The sequence below is a fragment of the Cariama cristata genome, unplaced genomic scaffold, assembly GCF_000690535.1.
Source record: "Cariama cristata isolate BGI_N322 unplaced genomic scaffold, ASM69053v1 scaffold26068, whole genome shotgun sequence".
Classification (NCBI taxonomy): Eukaryota; Metazoa; Chordata; class Aves; order Cariamiformes; family Cariamidae; genus Cariama; species Cariama cristata.
The window spans coordinates 1-27,635 of NW_009629846.1; the positions used below are offsets into that span (position 1 = coordinate 1).

At 37.0% G+C, this 27,635-nt stretch overlaps 1 protein-coding gene across 1 annotated transcript; it reads left to right on the forward strand.

Moving 5' to 3' along the window:
* The first annotated feature begins 2,847 nt into the window (after window positions 1-2,847).
* Window positions 2,848-26,702, forward strand: SUGT1 (SGT1, suppressor of G2 allele of SKP1 (S. cerevisiae)). The gene is made up of 12 exons (XM_009705322.1): window positions 2,848-2,876; window positions 3,534-3,664; window positions 4,380-4,449; window positions 4,802-4,872; window positions 9,681-9,734; window positions 11,469-11,485; window positions 12,527-12,552; window positions 13,193-13,289; window positions 14,336-14,443; window positions 24,401-24,491; window positions 25,341-25,522; window positions 26,164-26,702. The coding sequence occupies exons 1-12, from the start codon at window positions 2,848-2,850 to the stop codon at window positions 26,263-26,265; spliced, it is 978 nt and encodes a 325-aa protein (XP_009703624.1). The 3' UTR covers window positions 26,266-26,702.
* Window positions 26,703-27,635: the final 933 nt, after the last annotated feature.

Consider the following 27,635-nt stretch of genomic DNA (forward strand, 5'->3'; position numbering starts at 1 on the left):
GTTGGGGTGCTGGAGGGAGCCGGGTTTTGCAGCGTGCCGTGCCGCTCTCGGGGGCGAGGGGAGCAGCTGAAGCGTCGTGCGGTTGCCCTTGCTGCGAGCGGGGGGCTTGCAGAGTTTCCCCTGGAAACCTCTCTCGTGTGAGGTCTGGCTGCAGAGGAGTTCAGCGCAGTTCTGTCAAAATGCTTGTGCTACCTGTGTTGCAAAGAAGAAAAAAAAAAAACAGACCCCAAGACACAACAAACAAACCAACTTTTTCTTCCATGTTGGTAGTTCAAATAACTAAATGAGTTGTGATTTGTGGTTAAAAAAGCCCCAAGCTTATTGGAGAAACATATTCAATCTTTATTTGGTTTTATTCTGCCCCGATCTGTTGTATCCCCTTTCTATATTTTGTGGAGACCAGAATTGATTTTCATTTCATCTCGACGTAAAAAGTAATTTTTTTACAGTGAGAACAATCGTTCACTGGAACAGCCTCCCCATGGATGTGGTAGAGGCCTCATCTCTGGAGGTTTTCAAAACACAACTGGACAGGGTGCTAGATAACCTCATCTGGGCTCCCTTTCCCATGAAAGATTGGACAAGATGGTCTTTCGAGGTCCCTTCCAACCTGGCCTATTCTATGATTTTACCTGTTAACATGTATTAATGTGCTTTTAAAGGCTATTTTTACTTAAAACAGAGTGTTAATGAGAAGACAGAACTTGGAGGATGGATAAGTGTTTCTATTTAACATACTTGGAAGGGGAGAGGATGTAAATGTTAGTTCTGCTTGAACAGAGTAGGTGGCAGAAGCATAAGATGATGCTGAATTATCTTTCCATAAAGAAAATGGTGAAGCTCAATCTTACAGTTCTTTCGGGTTTAGGCTGTAGCTTGTAAAAGTTTCAGAAGATAAATGACATCTAAAAAGCAATTTGGAATAACCAAATACATTTAGCATAGTAAAACTAACTTAAGATCTTAAAAAAAAAAAAAAAAGTTTCCCATTGGGGAGGGGAATCCACCACCAAACCAACCAAAAAAAACCCCAACACCGAAAGGTCTTTGGAAGTATTAAAGAATACTATCAGAATATGCATTTGTTGTTTTTCTGTATTAACACAGTTACTTTGCTTTTCTAGTTTATATCTCAGTTCTTTGTACATTCGGCACTTCAAAACAATATGTAACGCGTTCTATTGGTGTTATTTGATATCTGATACAGTAACACTAGTGTTGCTTGTGTAACCTTTTTTAAAAGTACTGAATTGAGTAGGCAGCTTGTGGTTGATAATCTGTGAATTTCTAAGTCCCATAGTTCAGTGCAGCATTTTGCTGATTTAGAAGCTTGGATCTACAGGTAGTATACCATGTTTGCATGATCTTGGGTGTGGTGTTTTAGCTCATGTACTTAATATTTCTAATCTGGGACATGATACTGTATAAATGGTGCTGTGTAACGCTTCCACACCTGACTAGACTTGTGTCCAGTTGGCACGGCATTTCTGCGCTGTGTCCTCAGGACTTGTGATTCCTTTGACTCCTAGGGAGCATGCTTTGGCTTTCTGCACCTGGATTGGATACAGCTGAAAGGTCGTCATCTGTCTTTAAATACTGTCTGAATGATAAAGCTGTGAACTTTTTAATGACTTTTTTGGTCATTTTAAGTTGAAAAGTAGGTTACTATGTGGAGACCAAAAGCTCCTTTAATTCATACAAACTCTTATCATTAGCATGGAGGGACCTGAAAGTTCCCAATGTATTTAGAAATAGATTTGCAACTTGGTCGCATGGTAAGGGCCTCTAGAGTCAAAATACGTAGAAAAAGCATACTTGAGTGTTTGTGAGGACAAAGTCTAAGCTTGTTCTGAGTAACTGTTGCTGATGTTCACAATCCAGAGTTCCTGGTGCCAGTCAAGTATTACTTGGCTATCTTCTCAGATAGCTGTGTTGTAGGAGTAACTTCTTTTGTGTGTGTGTCGAGTGAGATGTGACGACTTACTGATAAAAAGCCAGCGAAGAGATGGGTTTCACACTGTTGAAAACGCTTGGGTTTGGTTTTCTTTCCTTTCCTGGGATGAGGGCTAGTTCTGTAGGAGAATCAGTTCGTATATTGTCTGCTGGTTCTGATCAGTGCTTCTGTCATCAGCGTAAATCACAGGTGAGAGGTGATCTGTCACAGAATTGACTCTGCTTGTGAGGTGTCTGTAATGGTCAGTGTCAGACTCAGCTCCAGAATCAGACTCCACTTGGTTTTGAGAGTCAAAAGCAGTACTTCACCTCTCAGCATAATGTGAACCAATTTTAATATGTGGGTTACCTCATGTCCCTCCCATGTGGAATACCTATAGCCATGAGTATTTCTGAATGACAACTGGTTTTGAATGACATGAAATCTAACTTAGGAGGGCATCAGTACAATTAGATCAAGTTACAGTTGTCTACTGCCTGCCACTTTCTTCAGAGATCCTCGAGGTTTTAGATTTATAAGCTGTACCTATATATAGCTTTGCATATGTTACACTGGTAAGAACTCATGCTACTGCCAAGAGTTGTGGTCACTTAAATCCTAGTTGATGTAAAAGTTTTACGTGACATCTATGAAATAGAACAAGACACCGATCTGAATTAAAACTAAGGCAAGTCCTTTTGCTCTTACATTTTTTTCTGGCTTGGTGGGACAGTTTTGGCAGCTGTGCTGTACTAATAGTTATGCAGGTTTAAAGCCTATATTTTAACTATGTTCATGATTGCTAGATTCTGAGTGAAAGTCAACTTAGCAAACAGTTACTGTACTGTAGCAATGTACTGTAGTGGCTTTGGAAGACTTACTGTCTTCTAGCAAAGAGAAGAAGTCTTGCGAATATGGAAAGAATTGGAGATGCTCTTTCCAGGTGTGTGTATCGAGTCACTGTGATTTTATTGTGTTGTGTAAAAGTCGTAAACTTTTCTCGGAGAGCACAAAATAGAATTATTTCAATCTGTATACCCAGTGATTCCCCTAACAAGGAGCTACTTTATGCTTATTTCCATTGTGCGACAATATTTCCTATGAGCCCTGGGCTTCATAAGTCTTTTGTTCTCCTGCTTTTGTGCTCAGCATAAATCAGAACAATCTCTTATGCTCAATAATATCATGTAATGTGGTATTTCATCATGTATTACAATGCTTTGAGCATGTTATCCTCACAGAAGTGTTTTGACATACTGCTTGTTGACTTCCAAATTCCTAATACTGCAGTGCTTCCTCAAATCCAGACTGTGTAGAAATACACTGAGAATTGTAGGAAGGTCTTTGGAATACAGAGGATCATCTGTGCATTAGACTTCATGTTTATGGCATTTGAAAGTAGTGTTTCCTTCTCAGTAAGAAACAAACTCCTTGAATTTGATATAATTGGCAGGTTCCTTGTGCTTCAAGCTCTGATATTTAAGCTTTGTGGATGAGAACTGAGCAACAGGTAAACAGTCATGCCAGTTAGGATATTTTCTTCTGAAACGTCTCTTAGTTGACAAGAGTTTGGTACTGTGTTTTTATGGGGACTTCCAAGGTGCCATTTCGTATTTGTTTTTTTTTATGTCTCTTTACAGGAACTGACAACAGCTTTGGAAAAGAATCCAGATGATGCCGAATATTATTGTCAACGAGCTTATGCTCATATTCTTCTGCAGAAATATGCTGGTAACATCTTCAGACTACACTGAGAATCCTTTTACAAGTGTATTATAACACATTCTTTACAGAAGATGTCTTTAATCTGAAGCCAAATATAGTAATAAGAAAAAATGTTATCTGTAACTTAACATGCTGCTCTTGCAGTTAGGGTGTAATTTTATAGTTTTGCACTGTTCTGTTTCTGCAAAACTTCCAATGAATTGGGTGTTCTGCAGTCCCAGCTTTCCATTTGATTTTAGCCTAGTATTACTATCTTGGCAGCTTTTTTTTTTTTTTTTGAGTAGACTTCTTCGGCAGATTTTTAAGCTTTGTGTTGTAAGCATCTTCCATCCTTATGTTTTTGGTAGAGACTGAATCCTGTCATGGTAGGAATGTGATAACTGAATGCTGCCTGGGAAAAAGATTAACTGAATAACTTAAAATTTGGCCTATTTTTTTCTTCCTAGTAAAAAAACCAAACAAACAGATTCACACTTCAGATCTAAGTAGAGGATATGACTACATGAAAGCCGTGCTACATCTTACTTAGAGCTCTGCAGCTGAATGAAGGGTTCATCCATAGAAGTTGTGACTAGTTTTAATTCAAACAGGGTGATTTGTGTGCAAGCTAAGAAAACTAACATAGTACACCTTAAAAACCTTTCGCTACTGAAAGACTCACAGTTCAGTGTGTTTTGTAACATATTACTATGTTCCTCACCTTTAAACTGACTTCCAACAGATGCAGTTGCAGATGCAAAGAAGTCCCTGGAACTCAACCCCAGTAATGCTGTAGCGCTCCTTAGGAAAGGGTATGTGTCATATATTGTGCTTTGCGAATGTTGTGATAATCTGTAGGGCAGTACTAGTATTTGGATTATGGCTCAGTACAAATGTTTTGCAGCACCATGAATGAATAAATTTAGTGCTGTATTGCTTGTAACTCATCCATAATATAGCTGTGGTTATAAGAAGAAATTTAGTTTGGGGTGATTATCTTAACATCCTAGCCATTTCAAAAACACACCTCTTAAGTGATTTAAATTCTTACATGTGTAATTTTAACCAGTATAGCGTGTGAACTAAGGATGTTGTGATCTTCAGAATGTGGATTGGACTGAAAAGTAATTGCTGTTCCCTTGTGTTTTTCTTTGTTCATGTCAGGTTAGGTGAATATCATATCAAAAACTACGCATCTGCTTTAGAGTCTTTCAGAGAGGGACAGAGGTTGGATAGTAAGTATTAAAATTTCTTGTGTGCACAGTACTCCTTTGCTAATGAGAAAAAACTTTTTAATGCATCAGTTGAAAGTGACAACCAAGGATTTTTTAATTTTTTTTTTAAGGCTAATGAATTAGGTGTCTGACTTCAGATGTCTGGCTTTTGGGAAGGTTTGTGCAATCACTGCATAAAAGTGTAAAATTGCTTAAAAATGTGTATCAAAATTCTTAGCAAGTAGTATATGTTTGGAGTTTTTTTGTACCCCTTTATAAAATGGGGATTGTCTTCCTGCTTCTTGGAGGTGTTACAAGTAAGTGGTGGCAATGGTGTGGCATTAAGTGTTGTAGAAAAGTTTCTAAATGCTACAGGCTCCTTATACGTAGCTGTAATTTCTTCTTAAACTAATTGATAGACTGGTCTTTAGAAGGAACATGCAACTTGATGGATATTCAAACTGACAAAATGGACTTTTATCTCACATTAGATGTCACTTAATTACAGAAGCATATTTATTATATCTCTTTTTTTCTTAAAGTGTTGGCCTCCTGGCTGAACTTAGTCGCTTTTCAGTTTGGGGAGAATTAGAGTTTTCTTAAAACATGACTTTATTCTAGAAGCAGGAAAGGAGTAATGTAATACAGAAAGCTTTGGTAGAAGACATAGGGAAGCATAAACCAAAGCAAGTGCAAGATGGTTGTGACTCCTTTCTCTTCCCTCCTATCCCTCATTTTAAATGAAAACCCTCTCCTCATTCCATTCCCTCCCTTCCCAACAGCAGAAAGAAATGGTAAGAAAGGCACCTTGAAAGGTTACACAGAGCAAAGTGCACTAATCTGATAAGCATTGTCATGGTCTCAGATCTTTCTAGTATGTTGTCTTATTTGTAACAGTGACTGGGACCTGAAGGTTTAGCAAAAGATTAAGTACTTTGCCTCTCCCAAATCGGTGATCTGATCCTCTGATCTAAAACTGGAGTTTCATGGAGTGTAAGCTAACTTGTGCTTGCTGCCAAGCAATCATACTCCATCCTACTCTTGTGCTAGCTTAGTCTCTTCTTTCAATGCATTAAGTCTGCAGAAAGCTACTGTTTTTAAAGTATTTTCCCCCTAAATTAATGTGTTGAAATGGCCCAAGGAAGGGTCTGAGTGCTGAAGCCAGCAGAAGTGAAGTGGCAGAGCAGTGTTGGGGCAGTGGTAGTGGTGGTGGAAGCAGGATGTATGGAATTGCAGCAACTGTTAGATGTCAGCCTAGGTTGCTCTGGAATAGGAGTTAAAATATAAGAAATATGCTAAAGTTCTTTCAGTTTTCGTAGTTTAGATAATGAGGTAGTCTCCGCTACTTTGTACACTAGAAAGACAGGTGTGTCTTTGCAGTCTAGCAAAGTTCTCTATTTAGTATCTTCCTGTGAAAGGAGGTGATTCCTTCCAGTGACTTCTGGAGCTTTCCTTACATGATAGGTAACCTTTCATACGTCTCCAAACTCATCACTCCTGAATTTAATTGAATGATTAATCTAAATTTTTTCATATTATTGCCCCATCCCAAGCCACCACTGTCAATTTGAGGCCTTCCATGTGCATGGATTTTCTAGTTTGTCAGTTGGAGTTGTTCAAAATACAGATTATACGCAAACCTCCTCAGGCCAGAGCAATGCTTTTTTTTTTTTTTTCCTTCTGTTTAACATCACATCCTACTTATATTGTAGGGTACGACACCACACAGAGATGCAGATACCTTTTGAGATAAGTCAGTGAATACCAGGATACTCTTAGCTAATTCAGAATCCCTGAAATACAGCACGTTTTCCTGTGTTGAAATGCTTGATTTCTACCTTTTGAATTTAATTTACTATTGTTTTGCTGCTTACCCAGTTGAAGTATTTCTGAAGCTTCCAAGTCCTTCCTGATTACTCCCTCATTTGAAGATAGCTTCTGCTGTGCTTCCTGTATCTCATTACAAAATTCTGTGACCCGCTGTGAGATGAGGAGTCTCCTGAAGGCCTTTTTAAAAATGCAGATTTTTAGTTGATTCTCTTCCATATATTACCTAATTTGCTTGCAAGTTTATGTCAGTAACAGAATTTGCCTTTGCAGTTCTGTGGAATGTTTGATGGATCTCAGGTGAAAACAATTGCGGGCATAAGCATTTTGGCAAAACAGTTAACTTCCAGTTAAAAGCAACTAGTGCAAAATGAAGAAAGTGGAGAGGGAAAATTTGCCACGTACCTCTAAGCAGGTGATAGAGAGAGAAGACTTTACCAGTTGCTACCTCAGAGAGAATTGCTGTGGTGGGGAATTCTTTGCTGGCAAGGCTGGTTTCTTTGCCGCACAAGAGGGCAGAAGTACACCAGTAAGTGTTTCTGTTCCTTGCTGATGTAAGAGCTGTTTTAAATCTTAATCTGAAATGCTAACAACCATGAGTTTCTTCCTTGTGCTCGTTACTGGTAGGACTGCCAGGCCCAGGGTACCACAGCAAGCTTCCCATTACCCACCTACAGGGATAACTGAATAGGACTTGATGTGATGAATTGTTGAACGTGCAGTGTTTCTTTGTTTTATAAAATAACATTAGGAAGCAAAACTCCTTTCACTTAACTGTGAGATTAGGTTCATGTGGATTTTTGGAGTTCATTAATTTGCCTTAGATTGAAGAAGCAGTGTGATCTGTTACTTTTCAGTACGTTATGTGGATTTAGGACAATTATACTCAAATTTTCCTGTTTTTTTTGCTGTGACTACCTCATGAGTTTAGTAAAGGTGGAACGTCAATTTTTTAAAGAAACGCCTTAGCAGGTACTTTTCTTGTATTCTGAGAGTTAGCAGATTTTCAGTAAGTGAAGACCCAGTTAGGTTTTCTGAACTATAAAGTTATTAATAGGAGTTGTTGGTAAGTTCTTTGGGAGGATAATGCAGTTACAGAGCACAAAAAAAAAATAATCTTCTACCTCAAGTTATAAAATGTGTTGGGATGCAGGAGTGGTTAGTGAGGGGGATCTTCTAGGAACGTAGGGAAGGTAACACTAGGCATTTCTTATAAAGTTTGTTGCACAGCAGTCTTGTCATAGGCCATAGTTAAAAAGAGAATTCCTCACCTGCTGTTGAAAGTCAGAGGCTGGGTCCGTGGAGACTAGCCTCAGTTTCTCTTTGCTTAGACTCCTGAACCAACTTAATTTAATTTCACTTTTGGTTAATAAACTTTGTTCCTGGCTGCGAAACTTGGAAGTCTTTTTAGAGTATGGGTGCAAAGTTTTAAAATTATAGATTAGTTTAGGTTGCAGGTAAGCTCTGGAGCTCGTCTAATTCTATGCTCTGGCCAAAACCAGTATTAACTTTGAACTTGCATGTATTTGCTTGTGTCCTTCTACTGTCGATGTCCAAGTATCTCGGAAGAATGAAAATTCCACAGTCTCTTTGGGCAACCTGCTCCAGTGTTTGACCACTCCTTTAGGAAACAATTTTCCTTATCTAATCAGAACTTACTTTGCTGCGTCTTGGGTCCTTTGCCTCGCTTCCTTTCTGCATGTAATTCTGAGGACAGTCTGTGGTCAGTCATCTGAATACATGAAATATACATTAGGTGATTGAAGACAGCCCTTGGATCCCCCAGCAGAACCCTCTGATAGTTAATTTTGGTTAATTCAATCTGAAAATAGGTATCTTCTTTCTAGGATTTGCTAGAAATATAGAAAAGACTGCAGCAGTCAGTGAATGATTATATTGTAATGTCAAGACAGCCATATTATTATCTGCATTTTTATCTTTTCCTAACACATGTGTTATGTAGGTTAAAATTTAGGTAACTTTTAAGATGACTGGTGGGGAGAGCAGAAGAAAAGGGAAGAAGAAATGGCTTGAGGAATTGGGTAGCAATTTTGAAACCTAAGGCGCACCTTAAAATTTATGTACGTTTTTTATTTTAAGAGGTTGGGGTGCATACTTTGCATGACTGCAGTGGAGTCACATTTGGTGTTACATGCATGTCTCCTGGGAACTCTTCTTGATAACTGGCTGTGTGAACTCCCTCAGTGTGAATTTTCTCTGTTGTAAAAAGATAAAAAATTTAGCTGTTCCTAGCAGTTGTTCAGTAATGTGGCCACTTTTTTTACTTTCCTGACTATGAAAGATTTTTTTTCTGTGAATTTTGTTGAAATAAGAGGATTACTCTGTTGTTACACTGGTATGTTTTGAGCTATTTTCCAGTGAATTCATTTCTATCTAAGGAGCTTTCTTCCTAGAATATCAAGGTCTTACTAAATTTTTCTGTGATTTTGATTCATAGGGTGGAATTGGCACCTATGTATTCCTAACATTTCTTAAACTTCAGATGTGTTTGTAAATTTTGCATGAAATCACCAGGAGAAAATACTTGGTGTTTGTGAAGACTTGTGCAACTTTGAGTTGTCTTCAGAACAGATCATCTCTTCTGATATTTCTCTAGAGAGGAAATGTGGAACTGTTTGAAAAAATAATTTTAAGGATAATGGAAAAATGTGTAAAACTATACTTCTTGCTTTCCAAATGGTTATGTAGGGGTTGAGCAGACTGGAAAGCAATAGCGTATTGAGGTCAGTTCAGACAAAATCTAGTGTCCTACAAAATAACTTGAAGTTAATTAAATATAACAGAATTAAATAGTAGAGTTGTGTAAAAATACTTAAAGATTAAGTGGAATTACAGAGGTTACATGAAAATAATACCTATTTTAGTAAATTAATGTGAGTTTGGGATGGATTTGTTCCAGTGGCAATTGTGGGGAATTGTTCTTCATGCAATACATGTAGTGCTTGAAGAGTTTTAATGTTACTGTGTTTGATCTCTTCTAGATGTAGATGATACCTTTACTATTTGGATTAAAAGATGTGAAGAAACGCTAAACGGTAAGAAAAAAATGCATTTACTTGATAAGGGATTTGATACGCCCTGTGCTTTGAAGTTCTGTCATGTTTTTCAAAGGTTTACAGTTTATGTCTTCCTTAGAACAAAAGACATTTTTAAAAAAAAAGTAACTTTTTCCTATTTCTTGTTTCTCTCAGATTATACATCCTGAACACTTCTATTCTTCAGATTTAGAGGAGCATTAATATTAGGCTTTTAATGTAATAATTAGCTGTGACAGGGGAGTACCTATTTAAAGTTTAGACAATCATAACTAATTTTAACTTGTTTTCATACACAACTGCTAACTAATTTTAAGTGTGGAAACATGTGTCAGCTTGCTTTCCAAAAACACCATTGAAATAAGTTTTCAAGTCTTGCAGAAAATGAAGTTGGAAAGAGGTGGAAATTTGGGGATTTTATTCCTTGATTCCATGTGGAGAGTGCCTTAGGTGCTAATGGCTGCTCTGGTGTCCTATGCATGGTAGTCAGTGAGTAAGAGTGTAGTTTCCTTTCATACCTTCCTACACACTGACACCCCCAACAATTAAGTCATCCGCAGTGATTAAACTGCCTGTGGATTTTAATGAGAGAGAATATCTGATGTCCTTTTTTTCCTCTACCTGCTGTGACTTTCCCTCATCTTTGTGATGCACACTGAAGAATGGGGCAGTAGAACAAGTTCGTGTTAATCTGTTGACGAAAAAACAAATAGAGGAGAACCCTTTTCTGTTGTATAGGAATGAACAAATTTCTGCTTTGTGATACATCTTTTGCAAGATTTATTTTTATTTGGAGAAATTAGGTAAGTGATTGGCATGCATAGTCTTATTTGCAAAGAATTATCTTGGGTGATAACTTTCTCTGCCCTCTCAAGGAAAGAGGTTATAATACATATTTTTCTCTAATGTCATAATTACTTTTTGCAGTGTTTTGTCTGGTTCAACTCAGTTGTCCTGTTTTATCCTGAATATTCATCCCTGTCTTTTCTTTTTTGAGCCATTTTCTTAATTCTCTGATACACCAGCAAAAAGAACCCCAACAAAACAACTACTCTGATTTCTTCATTACAATTTAATATTCTTTTTTTGTTAATCTTTATTTCTTCTTAGCAGTATGCGTTATAAAGAAGCAAAGGGAAAGTTTGTTTCTTTTCAAACATATTTAATCTGAAATATTTTAGGAAAAAATATTTAGAAGAGGAGATACTGAACTATAGTTTAGATCCAAGTATTACAGTATATTTAAGGTCACACGAGTTAATTTCTCTGCCAAATTTCCATCTCATTCCCCAACTGGTTTGCCTAGCATGAGATACAAATTTGATGAAAACTTTGTGCTATTCCTATGGATGGATAATAAACGTAGTACAGGCTCGCGGGAAGTGATTTTTAAAAGTTTTGTTTGCCATGATGTTGCTTTCATTAAAAAAAGTCTGTATAGATTTCAGATAAGCAAAGGAAAGTAATGGAAAGTTTTTGTTCCTTCTGTTAATCAGAACATGCTTTACATCATGGTTGCTCCTTTGCACAAGTTTCTGATTGAAGTCTGATGAAAAAGTAGAGTGTCATAAAAGCAAAATACTAGAGGTAGAGCTGGCATGTTTTTAAGTCTTCTGCTGTTGAGACTGGAATAAATGCAGAATGTCTGGAGTAACTGAAGAAAACCAGAATAAGTATATGCCTTGTAAGTTCAATACGTCTTTTTCTGAATGTGCAACTTTTTTCTTTCTGCAGCATCACAGACAGAAGTGGTAAGATGTTTTCCTTTAATATGTTTGCTGTTTTGATTTCTTTGTTAAGCTGGAGCATACTTTTAGGTTTCAGTGGCTTCTTACAACTTTCAGTCTTTAAAAAGAATATTTTCTATTGCACACAATTCTAAGGGATTTAAGTTTTCTTCTAAACATGTGTTCTTTAATTTGAGACCAAGGTTGCAAAATTTGAACCCTGAAAACTCTTGGGAATGGCATAGAAATCTGGCAGTTACTGTGCGCTCATTGAAGTAAATTTTAACTTTCTGGCTTGCAGTCTGTGACCCAAGTTACAAATTAGTCAGCTCATGTTGTCAATACTAACTTGCTTGTGACTACTAGAAAGTAACTTTTTTTTCCAGTAGCTTGCAGGTGGTTTGTGTGGACTTTTTTCTGCTATAACTTGTTCAGCTTTCAGTTTCCTTTTTTTATTGGAAGCCTTCAGAAGAAATGTTGAAATTGTCTCCCCCCCTTTTTTTTTTCTTCAGACAAAAAGGGAATTTGTATTGGATGTTCTGCTCCCTCTTTCATATTTACTTCCATTTTTTACATTTTGAGAATAGGGTAGAGGAGGAAAGAGTACAGAAAATGTGGTGTATGTAAAGACAAATCTTACAATTAAAAGGTTTTTATATTTAAAAGTTATGCCTTGGGTTCTCGGATGCATTTCAGATTTCCTTCGTGACTTTTAGATTAGCAGCATAGCCACTGTATGCCTTTCAGGTGTACTTCTTATCCAGGAAGAAAATGAGTTAAAGCTGAACTTACTGCTATTTATAAAATGTCTGACCAATATATTCTAAGTTACAGACTGACATATTTAATGTAAATTGTAACTTTTTAATTCTTAATCTGGTATAAATGGCTAGGAGAACAGTGAAGAGCTTCACCTGAAAGTTAATGCTCATACATAAATGAACGAAAGGGAAGCAATCAATATGAAAATGATTTCTGTCTTTGAAAAGTACTTTGTGATGTATTTTCCACTTACATTGATGTAACTTTCTTTCCAATGGAATATTCTTCAACTAGAGTACACAGCAGCAGCCTCTGCCACCAAAGATCAAGTAAGTTGACTTTAGCTTTACTGTGAGAATTAAAATAATTGACATATAACTGTTCTTTGACTTGGGGACTGGAGAAGCAAGATAATGACTGTAGAAGTTCTTTTTGGGTAACTTTGAAAATGTGGCAGTCGTAAGTGAAGTGTTTCTCAGTGTCATTGCTTTTGTTCAGACTGAATTGTACTTTCAGGAGATTATGCCCCACTGGGAGAGTGGGGAATGGCGTAAGCATTCTGACTTCTGTTTCTAATTCTCGTGCTGAGCTTAATTCCGAGACTGCCCCATTGTGCCTAGTATACGTAATGTTTCTGAGATACTTTTAGGATCTTGAACTAAAAGGTGACATTTAATTTATAGAAGGCAAACAATATTATGAATTGGTTAAGAGTGACCTAATTTTGATATACTTCTTGATGAAAAAGATTCTTTTGTTTTTTAACTACTTGTCAATTCTGCAACTGTTAATTTAGAGGAAGGGGAAGAAATCCGATTTTGTATATCTTCTCTACCCCATTAAACTACACGATGCACTGTTCCAGCTTTTGGTACTCTTCTGTATATCTCTTTGCAGTTGTTTTTTCCTCTTTTCCCCTACGCGTTCACCCGCCTTGTTTTTAACTTTTTTATTTTTATTTTTTTTTAGATATGACTGGTACCAAACAGAATCTCAAGTAATTGTGACTATAATGATCAAGAATGCACAGAAGGATGATGTCAGTGTGCAGTTCTCTGAGAAAGAGGTGATTTGTATTGGTTGTTGATATGCATCCCTAGATTCCCTAAAGTGTAGTGATTAAAACAGTGAACATTATCTGCTGCAACAGCATGAAAAGAATGGTACAGGTGCTCTTCTATCTGATCTTTTTTTATGTACAGTTATGCTGTATATGCATGTATGCCCAGTCAAGCGAACCGGGATCTGTTGCCACAGCAGTGTCTGTAGGATTTATGCTCAAGCAGTAGTGTGGTGTGCAAGCTGCAAAGGCAGCATCTGGTTTTCAGCTGCCTGTGTGTTTGGAGGGGTGGGGGAAGAAGTGGTCTGGACTTGAAATGTTTGAGTATGCATGCATCTGGAGTAGGAATGGACAGAGACAAAGTATTATAAAAGTGGGTATGAATGAGTAATACCTTGCTTTAGGACAATTATAGAAAAAGAATGAATGTTGGTGGATGGGTTTTTCTTGCTTTTGGCATCACTAAACTTGTTAGTGGCAGCAAAGTACATATTTCAAGGAAGTGCAATAATCTCTTTATTGTAATGCCATATGTGGTACCGATGACGTTCATCTTTAATTTAGCTGAGAATATTGAAGCATTAGGTTCTTGTTCTCAACTAAGTTGATACTTTGCGAACTACCAGAAATATTTGGTTGTAACTATCTACGTTAGATTGTTAAAATTATGTGAGTGCTTGCCACGTAGTTTGTGTGTATTAGAAGGGAAGTTGCAAATTTGTTTTCATGTTCAATTATTAATATGTTGTTTGTCATATAATTCTTCCCCAAAAGAATACAGATCAAGCTGACAGGATAATAGGCTTTTTGAGTACTTGCTGGCTAAGAATTGAAATCTCCTGTTCATTTTCTACTATACTTTAGAAACACCTTGTTCAATAATGCAGTAATGTAATGGCGTCATCTGAAGTTCTGATGCCTGATGCTTTAAGTGCCCTAGTGAAGGGTCATTAATTTAATCACTTAATCTTGGTGCCAAATGACAATCCTTTACTTGATAATGGAAAACTGCTCTCAAAGATGACCAGAGACGTGTTTTCGATTGTTAACAGATGAATGCATCAGTGAGACTTCCATCAGGTGAAGACTACAACTTAAAGCTTGTTCTTCTTCATTCTATAGTGCCAGAGCAAAGTACATTCAAAGTGCTTTCAACGAAGGTAAACTTCTTAAAGTGTAAATTATTTCTTTGATTGTTTCTGATGTTGAAAACATTTCTGCTCTATTGTCTTGTCTCTCTGCAACAGTCATAGTATCTTGCTTTTCATATAGAAATGCTTTTTCTTTCTTCAAGGTGCCTTTCAGCCAGTGGGACACTTTCTAAACTTGTGCAAATGTCAGAAATAGTAATATGATGGTGCTTATTGAAGTGCAAATGACAATTATGTTGAGGATGCTTTTACTTCTTGCTGTAGAAAGAAGACTCTGGTCTTCACTCTTAAAATTCAGGTATTGGGAAAGTGTGAACACCTTTCTACTAAACTTTTAGGAGCCAATATTGCCCTGTGAAGCATTGTTATCTTTGTGTACCCAAGAAATAAAAGTCAGACTTGGAAAATTTCGGTGTTGAAATAATTCTTTACCTTTCATGACTCCTTCCTGTTAAAGGTTAGCTGTACAGTTAACTGTTCTTGGCTTTTCAAGAGAGTGTATTCCATGCTGTTCTGGAAATAGTACTTGCATGGAGACACTTGAAAATCACATGGCTTGAGAGAGAATGCTTCTGTCCCAGCATTTTGTTTCCTCTGTGTTAAAGGTATAGGAAAATAAGAAACTGACTGTGGTCTGGCATAGCATATATTGTTGGTATAACACATAGATCGATATATGCTTTGTCAGTAGAGCTAAGCCTGAACCTCTGAAGCAGGAGTGTGTTGTTGATTATTTCCTTGTATTTCAGGAGGGGTTCTGCAGAGCTTTTGGAAATTCTTTTGTGTTTTCATGTTCCATTTTGCCTGTTCCCTTTTCAGAAAGGTACCTATAATAGTTCTTGCATCATTTCAGGGAAGAGGGTCTTCAAGATGACATGAGAGGATTGCTATAGAAAGTTGGTCTTATTTTTCCACTCCTCGCACTAAAGAAGGTGTGCAGTTTATGTGACTTAGTCACATGAGCTCTTACACTGTGGGAGATAAGCAGAGTGCTCAAAAGTATGTAGAAAACCTGCTAGTCCATTAGTATTTATATAAATTTGAGTGGAGTGGGCATGGACCTTGTCAATAAGAGTAGCTGTGAGGTCCTGTTTGCTTTATGTTTCAATCTAGCTTGTGTTATATTTCTCATTCGTCTTGAAGTTCACTGTTACTTTTATGAAGGACCTGCATGCTACTGAGCACTGTTGAAATGAACTTGACTTTGTCTTTCTATGCTACCATTTCTAGCCTGGGTTAATCTCTGAAATAGTCTCTAGTAGTCTAGAGCTTGGTTTAGACTCTGGTTCCTAAAGTGGTGTGAAAGCTTTTTTTTATGTTCAAGCAGGGTCAGAATTGTAAATATTTTGCATTTATTTTCAAATGTTGCTGTTCCTATATAATTGTAAGAGAATATTTTTGAGACAAAACGGGATAACAGAGAACACAGGAGATGTTCTAACAACAGAAGTCAGCACTTCAACATGTTCTTCCTTTTGCAGAAAAGAATAGTGTAAGGACATCTATGAAGGCATAGTGAAGGAATACAATTTAAATGATGCCCCGGCTAATTCCAGTTCCAACCAGCAGATGGAGTCTGGCTGAAGGAAAAAAAGTTAAAAGCAGGTGTACGTTAAGCATGCGAAGACTTCTTTATAGGCTTAGAATATTTTTACTTTGAGAAGTGTTAAGAGCTTTAAGGGAATGGTACAGCCTTAGTGTTTGAATACTATAAACTCAGATTTCGTAAGTGTCATGTATGTACTTTGTTCTTACGAGCGGTATGGAAAATATGCAGTTATTACTTGAATAAACCATCTGATTGCTTAGGACTTCTCGAACCCTTTCCAAATTATTTTGTACCATTTACCTGAGGTCCTTTTGTAAAGACTTGGAAAGAAAGACATAATCTCATTATCTTTCCAATTATATGGACTCTTACTACACAATCCTAAAGAAATTGTGTTTTCATGGGATAGGAACAGATCTGTTCCTGTGCATTAATAATTTCAGATAAGAATAGCTGTGTGTGTTCACACTGCTGTAATTTGTATTGCTGCTTTGACTGAGCCACATTGCCATTGGCATCGTAGTCTTCACTGGGCAACGAAGAGTCTGGTCTTTCTTTTTCAATTCTGTGAGGAAATATATGAGGAAACAGAATGGAATATGTGGGCAGGTTATGTTGTGGATAGTTCGAGTTTCCCGTGAACTTCATAAAACTAATAAATGTAATGGATAGAGGATGAAACAACAGAACTGGCAGATAATACAACAGTCCTGCGTGTTTTGGTAACTGAGAGAAGCTGGAGAGAGATTTCTCGATGCTGCTTGAAAGTCAGCATCACTTGACAAATGCAAAGGAGTAAAGGTAACGATACAAATTCAGGAGGAGAAAAATAAACTTAATTGTATTTGCAGAATTACAGATTCTAAAATAACTGCAAAGAGCAGGCAGAACTTAGACTCTGGGATTGGTTCTTTCAGGGAATGTTCACAGTGGTGAAAAATGCAATTGATACCTTCAGAATTGTTTCTTTCCTAGCAATGAAATAGAAATTATACCTTTCAATAAATCCATGCTGTGTCTAGCTCTGAGATGCAAAGTCTCTGTTTGGAAAAGAACAGAACTAGCAAATGGTACAGAGGTAGCATAGATAGATGTTTGGAGGTGTTTGAATGGTTTCTGTATGAGAAGTAAATTAGTGTTCATAATCTGCAGACTTTTGACTTCAAGGTGTGAACTAGAAGAGGTAAAACACTTGATGCTGACTCAAGAACAGCATAACATGTAAGTGAAGTCCAGTTTTGAGATCATTTCTTTATGCATCCTAGTATTTTATGTTTTCTAATTATCAACAGTTGTATAGATGATACAGGCTGCCTTTAATGGTGGCTGTATGTATTACTGCCATGCTTGGTGCCATTTTTTTTACTTAATTCAAAAGTTTGTTTTCTATTTAATAGATACCACTACTTGCGAATTCAGCTTGGAGTTGTTTATGGTTCCCCTTCACAGTTAGTCACAAGTTACTTAGAATTACCTGGTGGTGTTCAGCATGTAAGCTGAAGCCTTAGATCATCAAACTTAACGTTCATGTGAGAAAATGCTGAATGCAACTGTGTGGAGCCCTCCTCTTGAGGAAATTGCTATGTATGCGTAGCATTTTTTTTTTCTTGTACATGAACAGCATAGTTGGTAGGTCATAACTAGATCAGTTGACGTTATTGGTTATACTCCTGATCTGTCAAGGGTGTCTGACTGTAGTAATCTGATCAAGCAAAAAGTAACAGCAGCTCCAAAAAGCACCGTATACATTTGAGATTTGTGTCTTATAAATGGAAGCTGACTTGGTCTTTGTATGTAGCATGACTTTGTACACAGTAGGGAGGATTTTTTTTTTTGATGGTCATCCTCAATTGTGTTCGGGTGTCAGGTGAAGTAGGGGAAAAACTGTGCCCCACTGAAAACTGCACGTTGCATTCAGCATTTAACAGGAGGAAGGTGCCCTTTAGTGGTGCTGCTTGGTTTTTTACTTCTTTCCAGAAGAGGGAGCTGAAATGTAAAGACTGAAGTCCTTAAGTTTGCTCTTTGGAAGTTGCTTGTGTGCAGTTATCCTATAGCTCAGTGCACATTGTGTCATCGTGCTCCCTTCATAAAAGGAAAAAGGCATAAAAACTTAAAAGGAGTGACTAAATATGTTTAAGACGAAACTGGCTGATCTATCTCTGTCCAGAGTATATGGCAGGAAAGTAGAAATGCACAAATAACATAAGGATTTCTAATGTTCTGAAACAGTTCTTTGTGCACAATCAGCCTCACTTTCTTTTCCCTCTTCTGTTCAGTCTATCAGTCTGTGTATTTGGGATTCCAGGGGAATATTCTCCCATGTTCTGATGGAAACTTGTGTAATGTGAGCAGTTTTCTTTAGGTCTTCTGTTGTGTTTTAGGTGATACCCAGGGTTTTCTTCTCCTTAGACCCAGAAGAGGAGAGTGAGGATGAGTATGTGCTTTTAGCAGGTGTGCTTATGAACTTGAAGGAAACTTGAGCTAGTGCTTTCTCTTCCCTTCCGCTCTTGCATCTGCAAATAGTCTGGGGACAATTACTGTGAGTCTTCAATTTTTAGTGGTTTAGGCTTTTTGCAAGCAATGACTTGCAGCAATTTAGAGCCGTTTGAAAAAGTGGTAAAAAGCAGTTACCCCAGAACTGTCCTTTAATTAGAGATCAAAGTCATGCTGCAAACGAGGGAGGTGTTAGAAATTCTCAACCTCTTTTACAGTTGACTGTTTGTTACTTAATAGAGGTGTCTGAGGTAGAAGCACACTCTCTCAGCAGCTTCATGCCAAGAATATGGTAGTGTGCATCAGTGAAATGCTTCTTTTCCTCAAACCAACGTTTTGCTTTGCAAATTCTGAAATATTCTGTGCAGCTTACTGGAAAAGCACAGCAATGCCTGTTGCTAAATGTAAAGGAAAAGGCAAAGAGTGAAACTGTTTCACGCACTCTTGGACTGTTGTGAGTCGCTCTTCAGAGGCAAAAGTACACAAATAGTTAAACAGAGGAACAGATTTATTTTAACTAAAGTTGCTTCTTACTGTTGCAGTCTGATCCTTAAAAGATATTGTCTCATTTTGGATATTTTCATTAAATTGCTTGGAGGCACTTGAATACAGGCTTCCCTGCTCTCATATACTTGTTTTCTCTGTGAGGCTTTCATACAGATTCATATCTCCCATAGATATTCTTGAGTGTTTTCTCTAAACTATAAACTGATATTTAAGATAAGAGTTGGATACTTTTCTGAAATTTCTTCTATCTCTCTCTTAGGCAGGGCTAGTTCGAGCAATTTCCTGGCTAGACCATAAAGAAAACTTTCCAATAATTGGCATAATGATATTTACTTGGCTCAAAATAAGTTTGGTGGTGGTTTGTTTTTTTTCTTCTTTATGAATGCAGATGCAGATTTAAACTTGTTAATACTCTGAGAACTTTATTTTAAACAAGTATATAAGTCAATGCCCATGCTTTGTGTAAATACATAAAGGAAAAGTATGCATAAGGGTTTTCTCCATCTTGAGAGAAGATGGATGTAAGAACTATTGGAATAGCGATGGTTTACATTGAGGATGCAGTGACAAAGAGTTTTAGGATACTTAAGTGATCTGTATTGCTAGCTGCTCCTCTAAAATCCAAATTTTTAACAAGTGGTTGCTATGTAATATCAGTAAGGTGGAAACTTTGACCTTTTTCCGCTCAGTTCTCTGTAGTACATAGCTGGCAAAGGAACTGAAAGGTGCATGCTAAATCCCTTCTGTTGCAATATATTCCCTACAGAATTTCTTAATTATAATTTATTTGTGATAACATTGTAGAGTTATTTTCATCTCGGTATATTTTGTTTAAAGTTATGGACCAAAGGTCTTGGAATTCAGAATATAAGCAATGTATAAAAGGTCTTTGAATAACTAGGATACCAAAACTGTATGTGCATATGATCTTAGAGGTAAATTTGAATAGGTCACACATTTTTAGAAGACAGTGCTATTTTGTCCGACCCTTAAATTTAGGTAACGAAATACAGGAGATGTTTGCAAAATGACAAATTTTAAGTTACGCTAAAAATTTACAACTTGGACAAGGCAGTCAGTAGTTCAGTAAATAACTAAATAGTTGATTGGAGAGCCTGAATTCTCATTTTCATGTGTGTGTTATAGCAAAATATCAGAATTTAAAAGGGTATTTTTTGATGCATCTTAAAATTAATGGCTGAACTACTGCTTAAGCTTTGCCAGTTCTGATTTCCTTCATTCATCTGATCAGAGCTTGACACAAATTTGCCAGTGGTAAGTGAACCTTCCCTCAGCACAGACTGTGAAATATAAAACACAGTAGAAATTGGAAAAAAGTTCCTGTAACTTGTCAGTGTACACCACAGTCTTCTTTTAGGGAGGAGGATAAAAATTCTTTCTCTTCTAATGTTTCTCAATTAAACTGGCAATGTCTGTCCCAGAACGTAAGTTCAAGTGAAATCTAGTTGATCAGAGATTTGGACTTTTTAACAGTAAGCTTCTACCTAGAAAATTAATGTTGGCTAACTAGCGTTGAGTTTATCTATAGCTGAGGAGAGAAATTCTCTCTTAAAACTAGATTAAATGCTCTTTTATGCCAGTGATCTTAGAGTAAAGATTTTTTTGTGTTCTTATACTACTAATTAAATAGTGTAGAATAGCTTCTGAGAGTAACTCTGTAGTATCTTTTCTGATAGCTAGAGCTTGGATTAAGCTGCAAACAACTTTTCTAAATCTCTGATAGGTCTTAAGAAGTTGATTACTTTTATGACTAGAAAATTCTATGAGTAGAAACTTCTCTGTATCCTTTCACTGCAGATGGGGTTTCTTCTAGATGATGAATCCCCCATTTGTCCCTCTTCTCAGAGGGGCAGGTTTCTCTAAAGACGGTATTTCAAACAAGTAGTGCATTAATTACTCTGTCAAAATTCCATGTTTCTTTCCCTTTTTGCTTTGCTCACTTTGAGCCCAAAATACCGGGAACTTAAAAATTGCAACAGAAAGTGGATTATTTCTGCATTGGAACTTTTCATACATCTGGAGTACTGTGTCCAGTTTTGGGCTTCCCAGTGCAAGAAGACCACTAATGTAGTAGATCAAGTCCTGGTGGAGGGCTACCGAGATGGTCAGGTGGCTGCATGGCATGAGCTACAAGGAGAGGCTGAGGATTTAGACTTGTCCTTAAGTGGCATGCAAAGCATTTAATTTGCAATGAAATTTTCCTGTCTTTTATTCTAAAGTTGGCAGGAGGCACACAGGCATACATTTTATGAAATATAAATGTTAAATCAAAGTAGTTGGCAAAATGTTGATGTATTTCTTTTGCCCGAGTACTGAATTTTTTTCGAAGGAGAGGAAAAAGCTGACAGTATTTGTGTGTTAGATATGACACTAATGTCTGTACCTGTATGTTACTTTTCTGTGTGATAGCTATCAGTATCTGCTTTAAAATGTTTATGAAAATGCATTTATTGCTGTTTGTGTGCATAATTGGGACTCGCAAAGCTGGTTCTCCTTAGATCAAATAAAGCTCTCAAGTGGAAAAAATACGCACCTTCACAAGCAGAATTTTGTAGCTCTATATTTTTGGAAAATGTGGTTGTATAATGTTATGAAGCTAGTGATTTCCCTAGTTTTGCTCCTGCCTGCCACTTTGCCTAATGAGTAACTTCAGTTGAAGTGGATGGAGTAGACGGGGTAGAGGTTTAATCATGTCATAAACACATTCTGTCTCAATACTTCAGCTGTCTGTGCTTCTAGCTTTGCAGGGTTGAAATAGTTTAGATTTAAGAAATCTGCATCTTACACTGGAAATTAGTTTGTAGCATTTCTTTTCCTTAGGAATGTTCATCATGCAGTGCTGGCTTAGGGACAGTTTCAGAGAGGAAAGTCTAAGAACTAGCAGATTTAAAAAGGAGAGGAGGATTACTGGAGCAGCAAAAGTAAAGATCTTCCTTTTTTTTCTTCTTTCTGTGCATGGGAAGAGTACCCTGATGAATAGCCAAAGGTCTTTATAAGGGTTCTTTGAGGAGGATTGTATTCTGAGAAGAAGAAAGTCCATGTTTAGTAGCTCACCTCAAGCATTATATTGCATTAGAGGTCGTTCTTGGTGTGGATGAGAGTCTGTGTTTGAGATACTGAAAGATACTGGTGGAAAGCCTGAAGTGGAAGGGTAAGAGGAGATAGCAAAGGAAGAAACAAAAAGAAGAGAAATTGAGGAGGTATGGGGTTGAGCAGTCTCGATATCAAGCATTTACTCTCTTTTTTCTTTTTTAAAATAGAACATATGGGAGGATAGACTAATAAGAAGATAATAATAAGCTAATAATCTTAAAATTAAGACCTCCTCAACTTAAATGTGTAACTGAATTGATAATACAGTTTCCTCAGATTGGGAAGAGTTGTATGAGAAGCAGAGGACAGACAAGTTGTTTTAAATTAATACTCACATTTCACTTGTAACTAATTAGTGCCTTTGTAAGTGGCTAATTAACTTAAATGTTTGACTTGGGAGATCCAAATCTATTGGGAAAAAAGAAAAACAGCCTGCTAGTTCTGGCACTCATGGAACTAATTCTTTGTCTTATATGTAGATATACAAATATTTTTTTTCTTCCTTAAGCGAATCACAAAGCATTAGATTTATGGGTGTAGGTGTTCAAAAATGAACTTTAAAGATGTAGTTTCCAAAGTCTTTTTAAAAGAATACAGTGGAAGAAGCTTTGCTGACTTCTTTCATTTTACTGAAGACTAATTATTGGCACAGTTTGAATGCTGCTTCTGCATAGTTTCAACAGAAATCTCTGCGTCCTTACAGTCTGCAATGTTAAACTCTGGAATACAGACCTTCTTTAGGTCAAGAGCAAGTAGAGTAATACAATATTTTAATTTTGTTTGATTATTTTGGTTCTGTGACTTTCACTAGTCTGAAAACTGATCCTCTGATGCTTAATTTGTGACTTGTAAAGTTACTAAAAACATTGGAAATCCAGCAGACATGGGGAATGGGAAGTCAAATACATGTGGGTGTTGGACTTAGAAACTTACTGAAATTCTCCCCTGCCTTGAAGGGCATTCCATGCCTCATGTCTTAAGCTTTTTATTGGTCTCAGTTAGTACAAGTTAGTGGTGAAAAGTAAGTATTTAAACTCATCTAGGGAAATGGTAGCTTCCCCGGGCTTGGGGGGCGGGGGCGAGAAAAAGAAGCCATCGTAATTGAATTCTGATTCTTAAAATGCAGCATGACTCCAAACATGGAAGCTTTGAAACTTAAATGACCTAATTTCTTTTATTTTTATAAGGTATCTCTGTTGCTTACCAGTGACTGATTTGAAGAACGGATTAAATAAAGTTCAAATTTGAGATCAATATGATGCTGTGCAAGGAGCTTTCTGTTACGATGTCTAGGGTTAGCTTTTACAGTGGTGCCTTTGTTCTTGGGTCTGCAGGGATCCCCAGGTTATAGTGGCTTTGGGTAGAAATAAGAACTCGCTTCTGCTGAGCTGTTCACAAATTAGGAACTGCTGAAGTTTAGCAAGCACTGATTTCAGTTAGTTAATAGCATCGTATGTGCTTTGTGACATTCTCTTAAGTGAATTTGTCCTTTGGAGTGATGTTAGGCAGCCCTTGTTTTGCAGACATTGTTTTGCAACTTTGTAACCCTCTAACCAAAGGATAAGGTTAATTACAAAAAACATTTCAATATGATTGTCTAAAGGGATTATGTGTAGTTGTGAATAGGGCAAAATACTTCACTTAATTTTGTTTCTCCCATGATAATTGCAACCATATCCATTTTTAATTGCTAGTTTTGTGAATGAATACTACACAGTTTTCTCTATAACAGTGTTTGTTCATTGAACAAAATGAATATAGCTTCTGAATTTCTCCAGTGGGAAGATCTGCATAGTCCCAAGGTGTTTCTCTGGTTTGTGTACTACACATCAAATATGAAATTTTTTGGAGGATGAAATGTAAGCCTAGATAAAGTTGGTGGATTTTGTAGTCTTTCAAAAGAGCTATTTAATTAGAGCTCACTGGCAAGAAAGGGCTGCTTGAAAGATAATACCTTGGTGCCTGGCAGCGTAGAGACATTGGGACTGACCATTGCTTTTGGGATGCCATAACTTACAGAAAGAATCAAATGAATAGTAAGCAGAAGAAAGTTAAGTGATACTAAACAAAAGGGTAAAAGTCTGATATAAGAGCTTTGCAGCCACATAAGAACTTAGTGGACATGTGACTTCATCTTGTAAGGTAGGTAAATTTTGCTAAAATATAGGCTTCGTATTAGAGACTGTGTTTCTAAAAACAAGTGTATTTATTTTCTTACTGCTACAGGATGCAACTACTTTGAAACTATTTGGCAGAACTGTTTGCCATCTGGATTAATTTCTTCTTTGTCTTGTGTTTTGTAGGTTGAGATAAAAATGAAGAAGCCAGAGGCCGTAAGATGGGAGAAGTTGGAGGGCCAGGGAGATTCTCCTAAGTTAAAGCAATTTACACCAGGTTCGTTCTCTGAACTATTAAGTATTAAATGGTTTATTTGTATTAAGTTACTTGTAGATAATAATATATTTTGTCTTAAATATTGCTAATAAAATCACAGCTTCATATTTACAGTGAAAAGCCTAATAGTCTTGTTTTTACTGCCAAGAATTGACAGAAAAATTCTGCAGGGCATTAGTAAAACTTAAGTATTAAATTAGTCATAACTTACATTAATCTGATGGATTGTTAAAGAGATATGCTTGTCATTCATTCCTCTGGGCTCATCTGTTTGGCTATCCACTGTTTTGCAGTTTATGCATTGTTATACCTCTATTGTTTCTTACTTAATAAATAATACTTAATTATTTATTCCCTCTCTCTTGGAAAGGAATAAAGTAATACTTTTGCAATTTTTCAAGACAGATTAACAGTCTATCTTTGAGAGAATTTTAATTTCCTGATTTATTGATTTCAGATATTTTTTTAAATTTAACTCAAATTTTCGTATGCCTCTAGGCTGCTGATTTTTTTTTTCCCTTACTGTCAGCCAATATTTCCTGCCTCGTTTTGACTTTATCTATGTTGCTGTTGCCCACCATTTTTTTGTAAATTATGTAGCTAAATTATGTAACTCTGTTTACTTACAAGTAAACTTTTGCAGCTGCTGAATGTAGTCTCTAGCATTTCTTAGTTTCCTTTCTTTTTGTTACTGCAATGCTTATATTGGTAAGGAGGAATCCATTTGCCTTTTCAGATTCATGTTTCATTATCATCTCTGATTCATCGGATACATATGTGTCTGTGTGTTCTCTGCTGCTCTGAAAGTCATGAGGAGAATGGTTAGTTAACTAACACTTCTGTTTTCAGATACCCAGCACTTATATCCATCATCCTCTCACTATACAAGGAACTGGGACAAACTGGTAGTTGAAATCAAAGAGGAGGAGAAGAATGAGAAGTTAGAAGGAGATGCTGCTTTAAATAAACTCTTCCAGCAAATTTATTCAGATGGTACAGATGAGGTGAAACGTGCCATGAACAAATCGTTTGTAAGTCTTCATCCTTTTTCTCTGAAGGAATGTGTAACTTCTGCACACTGACACAATTTACTAAGCTGTGCATGAACCGGGAAGCTTCTAACTACCAAAACCTTGGGCCGATAATGAATGGCAGTGGTTCTGTTGGAGATACTGGTATAACAAGTCTCACTGAAACCTACCATGTTGTAGACTAGCGATTGTGACTCTTTTATGCCCAAGTTTGTGCTTTGTCACCGATCTCTTTGTTTCAATCAGTGTCATCAAAGGAAACACAGTTTTTGGCTCATCTAGAGCTTGAAGACTTGCCGTGGGTGAAAGGACCAAATTCCTCTTAATTGTTTGTATCTAGTTCCCTTTATTTGTAGTCCTCGTAAGCAAGAACATGACTAACCCTTCCAAAGCTTCTTGTTAATGAAGTAACATCTCATTGTGTCCAGTGCGGATAAAAGTACTGTTGGGCTGAAGATTATGGAATGATACCTTTGTCAAATTTTATTCTATATGTAGACAGAATTCCTGTGTAATTGCTACTGCATGAAACTTAAATTCTTCATGTTTCTTCAGAATTTGTTAATCTACTGTAAGAAATGTGGCTTTTATATTACTAGAATTCCTCTAGCAAACTAAACAAGCTTTTTCTCATATTGCAGATGGAGTCTGGAGGCACAGTTCTGAGCACCAACTGGTCTGATGTTGGCAAAAGGAAGGTAGAAGTAAATCCTCCTGATGACATGGAATGGAAAAAATTCTAATCCTATTTTTAATCTTTTACCATCTATGTGTTGCCATAGTCATGTACTGACCACTGTGTATGGACATAGCATTCTTGGATTCAAAGCACTGAATGTTCCCTTGGAAACAGGAATTGTCTTTACATTTTGCGTGCTTTAGAAATTTCTTCATCCACAGATGTTAAAGATACACTCAAGAGTGGAACCCTATTTTCATCATCTCTGTCTAATTTTTGGAAATCTAGTCAATCAGTCTAAATTTTCTACCGCCTTTAGCAGCTCTGCTTTTTGGAGATAGGATGATCTCTAACGGCTGGTCAGGATTATTGCCTTACGCCTGGTATTTCTGTTTAATAACTTACAAAATCTTGGCAACTTCGGCTAAAAACACTTTTCAACAACAGTGTTAAAATTGTTTGCTCTGTAACTCTGCTAAATAAAATTGTAAATATAACTTTTTCTATACAGAAGCTGCTTCATTTCATTTTTAGTAATCTTGTTTTTTGGTGGAGGAATCACTTAAAGCATGTAGGTAAGGATGTGAATACGCTGCTTAAATAAAAAAAGTTGGCATGTATAGGACCAAAATGTGCATTCAGTGAAGAGGATGAGATTGCTATTCTTCATGCAGGCAGAAAATGTCTACTTTTGGAGTCCTTCCACCTGGGTGATAGGTTGAACTGCAGCCATATATGATAGAAGGGAGAAAGTCAGTTGTGACTGGAAATTTCTACAGACAAGTGGATCCTTTGTCTGCCTTCTATATTCGAAAAGATGGATCTTTTGCAATTGCCTGAAATCAAAGATAGCAAGAAGTCGCTTTAAGTTCTGTTACTTCAGAATGTTGGAAACCGTTTATATTTTAGAGAAGAGCCCATGCATCCTTAATTGTTTCCATCAGTGCACCTTTTCCATCATGATCAAATTGTAAATAATGGTATTTACAGAAGAACTGAGAAATGTAAGAAATGCCGTCTATGCTTGTACTACTTGGATACCAGTCTGTGAGGGCCTAGAGATGCTCAAAAGCCATCTGGACGTGGTCCTGGACACCTGGCTTTAGGTGGCCCTGCTTGAGAAGGGGGCTTGAACAAGGTGACCTCCAGGGGTCCCTTCCAACTTCAACAGTTGTGTGATTCTGTGAAAGAGAGATGAACTTCCAAAGTTGTGGTAAACATGCCTAATCCACGTGCCGCTGTCTCTTGGGAATTCAGAGATAGATAAGCATTCTAAGATTCTAGAAAACACCATGAGTTGCAAATATTGGCAGCCCTCTGAAAGCCACTTCATTCCTTGCTAATCATTGCATGTTGCTGTAAGTTTGCTGCTTTTCCTTGCATTCCTAATTATGTAGGTTTTTCCTGATTATTTGTTATTCTGCCTGTTTTCTT